The sequence below is a fragment of the Stigmatopora nigra genome, chromosome 8, assembly GCF_051989575.1.
Source record: "Stigmatopora nigra isolate UIUO_SnigA chromosome 8, RoL_Snig_1.1, whole genome shotgun sequence".
NCBI lineage: Eukaryota > Metazoa > Chordata > Actinopteri > Syngnathiformes > Syngnathidae > Stigmatopora > Stigmatopora nigra.
This window is the reverse complement of record NC_135515.1, coordinates 8,100,181-8,111,436: the sequence shown is the minus strand read 5'-3', so window position 1 is coordinate 8,111,436 and position 11,256 is coordinate 8,100,181. Positions and strand designations below refer to the sequence as shown.

Genomic DNA, 11,256 nt, shown 5'->3' with positions numbered 1-11,256 from the left:
ATTCAATTTGTCTATTGGGATACGAAAGCCGTTTCTGGCCAACATGAAAAAAATTCAAATCTCTACGATGCATGGTTTGGACAAGCGAGAGAATCGTAACATTATCTCAGACTTACTCAGATTTATCTATCCGTACTGCATATCTTCTTGAAGGTCATGGCGGAGTTCACTATGACAAGCAACTAAGCTCACATTCAGACCTGCCACCAACCTGCAGTAGCTCTGTATATTAAATTAATATGATGTTTTTGACTTAATAGAACAAGAAATCATAGAGGGAAACTCATTCTCTCTCTCAAACAGTGTAAGGTGTGTATTGACATAAATGTGTTTATTTGACATCTTATACAGACAAAACAAGTTCGGAGACAGTAGCATCTGCCATTTTTTATTACATATTCAAAGTAAAAAATAAATAGCTTAAAAGGAAGCTGGTATCATAATATTGGATGGTCCTTCATTGAAGGGATATAGACCTAATGCTCCCTCTTCTCTCATAACAAACTGTAAAACAACAGGAATGAAGACTAAAAATAGTACATATAAATCGTGGAGAAAAAAAGTGTGAACATTTGAATGTCGACATTGTTGAGGTGTATGAGATATGGAAATGAAATGTGTCTTAAATTAGGTATAAATATAAAAATAAAAATAAAAAACAACAACTGTGTTGTACTGAAGATCATTTATGAGCCTGATTCCCTCAATTGCAACATAAAGCAGAAAAGACAATACTACATAGAGCAGGCAAAGTGTATTTCTTGGGATTTGAGCTAAAACATTTTGATTTGGTAAAGGTAGTGAACTACTTTGGGGCCCAGGTAATATATTATAAACATTATGCAGTCAGGGTATAGCTTACTCATGGTGAAACCAAGTTGGGTCGGTATCATAATCACAATCCTTAACAAAAATCAATCACCTGTGTGAAGTAATGGGGAGCAGTGAAAGAAGAGCACATGCCAAAAAAGATGAAAACCACAACACGCTAATCTAACCTAGACCAAAAATCAAGATAAAACATAACATTAAAGGAGCCTACGGGAGTGAGTTCTGTGGAAGGCATTATGGCAAGATATGTGGAATTACAGTATATTTACACCATGCTGCAAAATAATGGACTTAATGCCATTTTCTTAGCCCCACTCTAAATGAGAGCTAATTTACAAAACTATTCTGTAAATTATAGTTGTCATTTTAAGTGGAGCAAATAAAATACAGCACCTTGAACTTGCATCTCTAAATGGCATTTAAATACCTTTCCGAGGTAGTTTTCCATTGTTTACTTTCAACAGTGGTTGTCAACAGTCCAAAAACCAAAAGCATACTCAGGCAAATGCACTTACTGCATTGTGATGCAATCTGCAACTAAGTGCAGTCTGATCAAAGGGAGAATTGCTCAGTTTACTTGAGCTCTTCATAAGCACTCAAGATTAAAACATTCCCCAGAGATAGGTGCAGGTTTTTTAATGGGGTCACACTTTTCTGGTTCAACAGTTTTACCAGTGTAGTCTATACAGAAGATGCTACGGCGCCGCTCGCCCTGACCACAAGTTCGTGAGCAGCCAGACCAAGGTCCCATCTGCCAAATGGGACAGGGCTGGTCCCCGCATGCCCGGATGTCCACTGGTTTCAGATGTTTGTCACAAAGACTTGAGGGAAAGCCTGCACTGTCTTTGCACTCGACATTTCTCCTGGACCACCCTGAACCGCAGCTTTTTGAGCACTCTGACCAATCTCCTAAAACCCAGTCTGGCGCACTGGAGGGATGAATCATATGTGAAGATGTTAAGGAGCCCTTCTTCTCCTTTGACTTAAAAGCAACATCTTTAGGGATGAAAAAAGAATATTTCACTTTGGGTGGATTGGTATCCCCTGTTGTAGCCAGAAGCTGAATCACGATGGCCTCTTTTAGCCTCATGAAGCTCTGGATCCTCTCCAAAGAGGTGGAGGATCCGCTGTATTTCAGCACAGCACCAAGTACAGGGATGTCTTGCTCCACTGTGGATACTGAAAAGTTTCCATTCAGGATGTAACTTCCACTCTCTCTCATTATAGCCAGATAGTTCCCATCATGTTTGACTCCTCTGTTGCTCCGCTGTTTAATATCAATATTGGTGGCACCAGCAGGAATTGTCACAATGTCACTGTATCCATAGCTGAAAGTGAATGGAAAGACATGACATGGAATAAATGCAGTATTTCATGGTGAACAGTATTTTTTAAGTGAATAGTTGTTTGTCGATGATGAGGCCTGAAAATGACTGGTATGATATTTATCTTAGGTAACAATATAATATTTGCCGTTACTGCAATGTCGACCAGAATTCGATTCAATACCATTAGATAACTAGTAGGTTTCATCTAAAGCAATTTAGAATTATTCTTTGTGCACATTCACATTTTGGCTAAAATTTTCTGTTTTGCAGCATTTTCTTGCGCTGAAAAGATGCCAACTAACTACATGGGAATGTGGCCGCATCTCACCTGATTTCAACGCACAATAAAGTGTACGTGATTTTTGTTGCATTATATTTGCTATTCAAGGTCCAGTAGAATATGTAAACTTACATTGCCTTGTTGAAAGACCCAGTGACCTTCCTACATGAAAGCCCATTTCCTCCACACACGCCGCATTTATCCACTCGCTTATTGGATCCAATCATCTGATCACAGCCTGCCTTCACACACTGCCCTTGGACACAAACTGATGTGGTGTCAGGTCCGCAGGGTGTTCCGTCAACCACCTACAAATTTAGATTTATTGCATTATTGTCATTCATGGGAGTAGAGTTATGCATTTTCAACAAATGGTTCAGGTGGAAATGTATATATAGAAAAGAAAGCCTGATTTAAATCCAGTATTTCCATTTGAATGTTTCCATAATACTAAGTCAAATGCCAGTTCTGAACTAGTTTAGATAATTTCAATTGGTATGTAATCCCTAACTCAGAATGTTTTGAATGAGAAGTGATGTTAAGTGCATGTACCTTGGACTCAAAAACCTTAAATTCACTGCTCCCTCTGGCCCGGCAGAATAGTTTGCATCTGTCCCTCGGAGACACGCCAGCATATTTCGGTATCCAATGTTTCATCTTGCCATTGTAGTCCAGGTAGTTTGCACTGTTGTACTTTTCACACTGTTCCTCTCGAAAGCTCTTGCCTGTTGTGGAAAAAAATGAAAAAAAGCTGCCTCAGCGAACAACAGGATATATTTCATAGCCAACACACTGTATAGTCCTTATCTTAACCAATTGTGGTTTTCACGTTTAATCCAGAGTAACAAAAAATGTAATCAAATAAATCATTTGAAAATATGTACCACCATTAATGTAGCCAATAAAAAGCGAGTGATAGTCAAATAAGTTTTGACTAATGTGTGGTGAGCAGTTTCACTGTTTTTAGAATGAATCAAATTCATTGTGTTTGATGGAAGTCAAAACACAACAGCTACCCCTGAAAGTGCCTCCCAAATTAATTTCAAATGTGTTGGAAAGCTTGACTGGTCTTTTTTTTTTTTTTGTAAAAGACTGAAGTTTTTGTGCTAGAACTGAATGATTTAAAACTAACTGTCCATTATTCATTCCAGCCTATCTAAGCCTGATGTTCTGTGGTCTTTTGTATTCAACCCATTGTTTCACCAAACCATGACAAAATATCCCAAACATGTCAAACTGAGGTCATGCCACTTAGTCTTGAAAATACTTATCTTGTAAGGACAAAATTTGAACATGGTGGTTTTAGTCTCACTTAGAGCGGTCAGAAATGTATTATTGTGGTCAAAAGAAGAGGTCTCTGAAAATATTTCTCACCATTGTTGTTGCAGGGTTGTGTGTTGCAGGACTGGTACTGGACCCTTTGTCCTTCACAATAGTTGCCACCATTTTGCGGTTCAGGGTTTGTACATTCCCGATAGGAGAACTCTACTCCTCCTCCGCATGTCCTAGAACATTGCTGCCATGGTCCCCACATGCTCCAGCCACCATCCACAACAACCTGTGGTAAAGAAAAAAGGGACAACAACAGACAGAAGTCAGAGAAGTTGGTTGCCACAGGAAGTCTCAACTGTACAACCGAAACCACAGTCTGGGCTTCTGGCTCTGAGGCTTGAGTGGGTTGGCATGTTGCGACTCCAGGATAATTCTGTGTTGAAGTACGGCACGCGACTCCTGTCTGCCTGTACCCACATTCTTGCTACATGTGTCACTCAATACTTGGAGCCTGCCGAACTGCTGTATTCTGAGGCACGATTTAAAGGCTTTGTGTCTTTTCCAGAGGTTTAATGACTTTGGGACAGCTCAACTCCCAGCTGCCACTGTGTCTGGGTGCTTAAACAGATGTGCGATCATAACACATGGATAAGCTGTTAAGGTAATTAAACTCAATTTAAACTCCATCAGCCACTATTTCTTCAAAACATGCCACCAATAACTTTCTGAACATCAACCATATATATTTTTCTGCCTATTTCTCCTTCAATCGTACTTTAACATCATCTAAACGGTGATGTTTTGGCATCAGCCTTTTGCGCTGGAAGAGAAACGTGGCATTTGTTTTGGAGATATATCTTTTAAATCGTGAATCAAAGGGAAAAAAGTACCCTGTTATCATATTTTAAGCATTACGTTTAATAGGGAGAGTATATCAGAGTCACCCACATTGATTCCATTGCATCTTATGAATAAAATTAATGTAATCAAATACCGCTTCTACCAGTATATTATCACGCTTGTTTATATAATGCTATTCTTACCAGTGGTTCCAGCACCTCCTTTGTCGACATGCACACTCCATTGAGGCATGTCCTGTTGGGACTACAAGGGGTGCCATCAGCCCAGGGCAGGCTGCCATTCTTTGTGGAGCACTGGGATGTTCCATCCTCCTGGCACCAGAGCTGGCTGCAAATATCATTGTCTGTTGTGTTGGGACAAAGGAAAAAGTCCTCTCCAAAAATCTGTTGGCATTGCTCGTCTAGATTGTATTTGTATCCTGGAAGCTCCTTGGGTAATGGCAAACTGCTCTCTGGAACATCAAGCAAGCAGTCCCCTGTGGCGACAACAGAGAAAAATGTTGAAGCAGATCGATCATGCTGAAGTAGGAGGAGATCTTGGGTTTTATGACATTATAATGATTGTAGATACTGTTTTGGGTGGTATGACAAATGAGAAAACATTCTAATTCATGTCCTAAATATTAATACATTATATTTAACCAAAAGGCCTACAATAAGCTTCCATGCTGACACCAGTTATTTCTTTTGGCTCTGGTGGACAAACAGGAAGAAGTTCCTAGTATGACTCAAAGGACAAAAAGGGCCTCATTGATACTTCCAGAAAGAAATCGAAGCAAAGGAGGACACAAAACAATGAGTGCATTTTGGGGAAAGAAATCCAAGCAGAATAAGCAGCAGATGTTGGAAGACAACATGTGGAAATTTGGAGTGAGATAAACTATGCCTGTGGCTTGTAATTTATAGAAGTGGCATGTTAAAGCAGGAAATACATAGTTAGAGAGGAATATCAGTATACATGTTACACATCTTTGAATCCAATGTAATTATAGTCTTTCCAAATGACAGATGATTACAATCAAGACTGATTTACACATTTGCTTTTCTTACCATGACCATTGTCAAAGAACTCTGTGATGTAGAGCGCACTACAGGGAGACCAAGGGGCTGTTTTATTCAGTTTAACAAACAAAGGGGCCATCATATAATGTCCTCCCAGATCCCCAAACAGCCTCTCACAGGTTTTGGAGTCATCGTGTGGCATGCTCAGCACATGACCTAAAATATAGGAAATTGTGTAAGAAAAATGACAAAAGACAGAAGAAAATATTTCAAAAACAAATCACTAACCAAGTTCATGTGCTGCAGTGAAAGCAGCTTGCAGACCGTTGTCCTCTATAACAGAGCAACTTCTCTTGGGATCACACATTGTCCCTACGTCAGCAACGCCCAATGTATCACAGCTCTTTTGTCCACAAATGTCCTGTCACACAGAGAAAGAAAACATTAATCATATAATCAACTTGTTGTTGAGTTTTTACAAAAACAAAATCATTCAAAGAATCAGGTTTGTATCCACTTGGTTCTGCGCGTCATTGGGTTGTATGCCATTAGGTTTAGCAAGTCATCTGACAAGAGAAAATGATGCCAAAAGCCATCTTATTATTCAATGAGAAAACCCCTCGCAAGCTCAGTGAGAACATTCAAACTCCATACAGGACGATTGAACCCTTGATCTCAGAACTATGATGCAGATCTGCTAACCACTCAGTAGTCACCAGGCCGCCCCCTTAACCATAACATTTTAAATTGCCGTCCATTTTGACTTTCATAAGGTTCGTGGACATTTTTGAGAAATTACATAACTGAGTAGGCATGAAAGAAATGAAAACTACTTAAGACCCATTCCAAAGCTTCACAATCCACTATAATTGATTATACATCTGGATTTGTTGCTGCAGTTGTGCACTGCACAGCATGTTTGTACATCTTGTTCCAAAAAAGCATCTGTCTTTCATGTGTTCCGTTCTACATCGATGTGGGTGTATGGGTCAGCACACAGGGACACAGGACAGTCATTGTAAAACAGGAACAATAAAAGATCAATAATCACATGCAGCGCAAGATGATGTCACATGTATTTATTGCATGCAACAATTTGGAGAACCAAAATGATCTCTTGTGCAGTATGAGCTCCCATGACTTTGAAAAACATGTCTTACACATCTGAAACTGAACCCGGCTAAGAATTCCAGGCTTACCATACATTCATTGTGTCATGGTTGATTTGTGATGGTCCTAAAGTTAGCTCATCCGAGAGGAGCCTCGCATCCTTTACATTTTAAAGCATATTTCATTGTGAGAGAAACAGACAAACTATGGATTTATTATAAATGATGTATTTACAGATGTAGTAGATTTTTTTCTCTCAAAATACTGGACCTTCCCATATGTTGTAACAGTCATGTTATGAGATGAAAGTAAACAATTTATAGTTATAGTTTTTTTTGTTTTTTTTGGACATTTCTTGGTTACCTTTCAGATGTGCAAAGTCATTACAGCTTTTTGCTCATAATCAATGCTGGCTTCTGGTTGCATGTTATGTTTAGATTATATTTCATTGTTCAACATCAAATACATTCATATATTTGCCACTTACCTCTCTGGTGAAAAGGAGTGCAGTGTCATAGTGCTCTGGATGCCTTTGACTTGGTGGATTGAAGAACTGCTGCCAGGAGCAAAAGTTCCTGAGAGCGACCCCTCCATTGCTGGAGACCTCTGGCCCGACCTCCTCATCTTCTACCACCAGCAACTTCACTACCACTAAATTCACTGAATTCTTTATACTTGGGTGCTTGTACAGCTGGGCAGTCATTGACATTAGGGTCAAAATATAATGCTGTGGATAAAAATGAACAACAGGTATTATTACATTGATCCATTTTTGCTCCACAGAGTGAATCAATCAGATCAAATCTTTTTCTAGTTTATTTAAATTCAAATGTCTGTACTCTATCGACAGTATTGGGAAAATGGTGAATATCGGTAATATTAAACACTGTATGTGAGAGAAATAATGATAAACCAAAAGGGATAAAATAGCATATTCCGGGCACGATGACAAGATTATGTGTGGTAGCTGTATTCTCCTGTATCTTTGGTGTTTTTAAATCAAACATGGAGTAATCCTTGTGGCCAATAAACGTTGCCATTTGGAGCGAACGAGAGGAGCAGATGTCAAGAAGCCTCCAAGTAATGTGGAATATTTCGACTCTTCACCATGTCTTGGGCTAAGTGAATAATTAAGATTGATCGTCTTTCTGGATTTGACACTGGAAAGACTTGTATCCAAATCTTATGTTTGCAAGCCATGACTTTTATGTGAAGCATGAGTCCCAACTCTAGTGGTTATTTTCCTTTTTCAAAATCTGTGAAACGTAGTTTCATTCTGTGTCATGAGCAATGTGTTATTAACATTGAGGAAATCTGTTTTTTCTGTGTTTGACAATATGACGAAGTGTTGATGCACCACTAACCAATTTTATGTCTAAGGTGGTTTGTACACATGAACTTGTGGTCTTGTTCAATATATTCCAAGGATTTGGTCATACATTTACTAACACAAAACAATTTTTGGCTTATAACTGTTATTTCCATATGTCAAGATGATATGCAAACAGGATCTGCAGCATTGACTGCAGCTGATTCCCCTGGAATGCACATGACATAGTTGAGTTATGAATCATGAGAAGCATCTTCCATGACGCTGTGGTCCCGTTGCCAAATCATGACCAACTCCGGAAGAATGCAGTGCAGCATAGTTCTGTTGCAATTTTGCCGTCTGGCCTTTTTTTCTTCATGAAAAACAAAATAAAATCACTCTGCGTACCATAATGTGTCTTCAAATACGGTTTTAATCTTTAGAATATTTTTTCTTCTATCTTAGTTTTGAACAATTACAACTTTATGGGGCGAAATGATGGAGAATTTCAAAATAACTTTTGTTTTGTTACTAAGCAGCCCTATGTGGGAGTGGTTAGTGAGTGTGCCTCACAGTTCTTGGATCGAGGGTTCAATCCCAGTTCAGTCCTCGCAGTATGGAGTTTGAATGTTTTCCCCGGGCTTGCATGGGTTTTCTCCGGGTACTCCAGTTTCCTCCCAGATTCCCAAAACATGCAGAGTAGGCTGTTTGAACTCTCTAAATTGTCTGGCCACCGAATTGTGGTTTCCATCACCTGGTGCCCATGGTTAGCTGGTATAGGCTCCAGCAGCCCCATAACCCTAGTGAGGATAAGCGACTCAAAAAAGGAATGAATGATAAGTTCCTAGAAATGATGCATACCAAGCATAGTGTTTATAGGTGCGAGTGTCTGACCTTTATTTCATCCCCGTAGAAGTGGGTCATGCTCGAATCTGCCACTGCCAGCGTCTCTATGAACCGTGGCGCAGAAACGAAGCGTCTCCGGCGATGTTCCCTTCGTGCGTCACTGCCATCACGCGTCAAAGCTTGCCACTTGTGTTGCAGCCCACCAGCTTCGGCCGGCTGATCGAATTGCAAAGGGACACCGTGGCTTTCGGACAAAGTCCTCCTCTTGACCACATGCAGCTGCTGAGCCGAGGGTGAGCCAAATCCTCTTGGAAATTTGGGCTCAATGAGGTACTCCGTCTGCTGTGTTATGAAGGAACCACGGATGCCGGAGCACAAACTCAGAGCCACGAGCGAGTGTTGATCTTGATCAACGTTCCCCGAATAAAAGCAACTTCTGAGCTGCTCTTCACTCTCATCCGTCTGGTTGATCAGGTTGTGGATCTCCTCAACCGGGGATGGTAGCGCACCTGAGGCCATGCGTAAAACATCTTTGGCTCGGAGGCGCTGGATGGTAAAATAAGGCGAGATGAAACTACTGTCTGGGATGAGATTGAGGATCATCTCTTTGCCAAATGCGCTGAAGATCACCCTCTCTTGTTCCTCGCTTCTTTTCCAAAAACGACCTCCGAGTCTTGCGTTTATCCGAACAGGTACAACATCCTCGGATTCGAACCAAGTGGAGAGCGTTGGGTGGAAGAAGCACAAAAGTAGAAAACAAGCAACCAAGGAAGACATCTTCTGCGAGGGAAATTGGCCTTTATAACAGATTGATGGCAATACAGCTGCTTTAATCTTCCACTAGGCGGCTATAGTTTGGAATCAACGCCTACTTCTTGCGTATAGTATTTTATTTTTCTTGGTCAAAAGTGTGTCTGCTTGCAATGTCCTTGTGTGTGTGCGTGTGTGTGCGTGTGTCTGTGACCGAGCAGCGTCCTTGTGTCACTGTCTGCAGTCTGGACACAGTGGATCTATTTATACGTTCTGTTCTTCTCCAGACAGCATGCAAGGGGGCGGTGGGGTGTATTTTTGATCATCTCGCTTGCTGGAAATCCTCCTCCCACTCTTGCACTCGAGAAATAGGAGAATAAAAGGACCTGATGAGAATAAACCTCCCCATAGCCCTTTTGAAGTCGCTATTATTAACCCAGGATTTGAACTTGGATGGATGGACGCTTGGAAGCAGATTGGAGCTATTTCAGCATCCATTCTATTATATTACTGTCCTTTTGTCATTCTTTTCCTGGAATTCAAGAAAGCAAAATGAGCTTTCAGCCCTGACATCATTACATACTAAATGGAACTTTTGGTTCTTAACTCTTTAGCACCAATTTGGCTCATTGGATACTATTGACGACTATAGACGTCAATGGCATCAAAAGATGAGTGTCGTCGCAGCTTAAACAAACTGAACAACGTTTTGAGTGGCAGGGAATGAGTTAAATAATTCTAGGAAACCATCATTGACACTTGCCCAGAATCTCCCCTAGTACACATTACAAAAAAATAATATTATGATATAACTATTAATTTATCATCACAATTATGTAATAGTATGTAGCGACAGCCAAAAAAAGATTTGTTTTGGAATCCCTCTGCACAGCTTTCAGTTCTTTCTCCCCTCCATATTTATTAATTTTACAAAAATATGTGCAGCGATACTTGAGCCTGTGTGGTAATGTATCTTTTTAAGACAACGTTGACAGATTCATAGACAGTCTAGCAATAAATAAATCAATCTAATTTACATCAAATTCAGTTTTCAGTTTCTTTTCCTACCAGTAACAATAATGTGGTTGTTGTCACAATTATGGCAAATAAGCCTAAAATGATTAATAAAGTGCACCGTTTTCTTCATATTCAATATATACAGGGGCCCAGCAATATTGTACACACCAAATGTTAATCAATTGTATCTGAAACATAAGATTTTAAACGTAATTTGAAAATTATTATATTATAATTATGTTGACTGACATTATTTGCAATACCAAGCACATTTTGTATACTGACTCCTATACTTGAGATGCACCTGATCATCCCAGTCGTGGAAAAATAAGCATGCAAAAGCAATCCCTTGCAAATTTCATCGTGATGCAATGTAGTAGTAGTTCGAAAATGACAAATTAGGGTAATCATCTCTCCAAAGATGATAACCACCAGGTGATGCCAGAGAACAAAACATTTACAGCCAGTCTTAAGCGATCGTGAGCAATTGCCTGCATGAAACAACAGGTGTCGCTCTTGGTCAATATCCTTGTACAATCGACGCTCAAACTATATTTCTAGGCAATTCAATGCAATGTACTGATCAAGACAACCCCTGATGTTCTTGTTTGTTTAAAAAGTTGATATACCTTTCCTACGTCAGTTTTTAAA

The 11,256-nt window shown here is 39.9% G+C and overlaps 1 protein-coding gene across 1 annotated transcript; it reads right to left on the bottom strand.

The window, feature by feature from the left end:
- Nucleotides 1-335: 335 nt before the first annotated feature.
- LOC144200865 (A disintegrin and metalloproteinase with thrombospondin motifs 8) lies at nt 336-9,818 on the bottom strand. Its single transcript, XM_077723213.1, has 9 exons — nt 8,887-9,818; nt 7,171-7,410; nt 5,862-5,994; nt 5,622-5,789; nt 4,755-5,047; nt 3,814-3,997; nt 2,992-3,164; nt 2,572-2,747; nt 336-2,159 (listed from the first exon to the last, which is right to left on the bottom strand). The coding sequence occupies exons 1-9, from the start codon at nt 9,613-9,615 to the stop codon at nt 1,418-1,420; spliced, it is 2,838 nt and encodes a 945-aa protein (XP_077579339.1). The 5' UTR covers nt 9,616-9,818; the 3' UTR covers nt 336-1,417.
- Nucleotides 9,819-11,256: the final 1,438 nt, after the last annotated feature.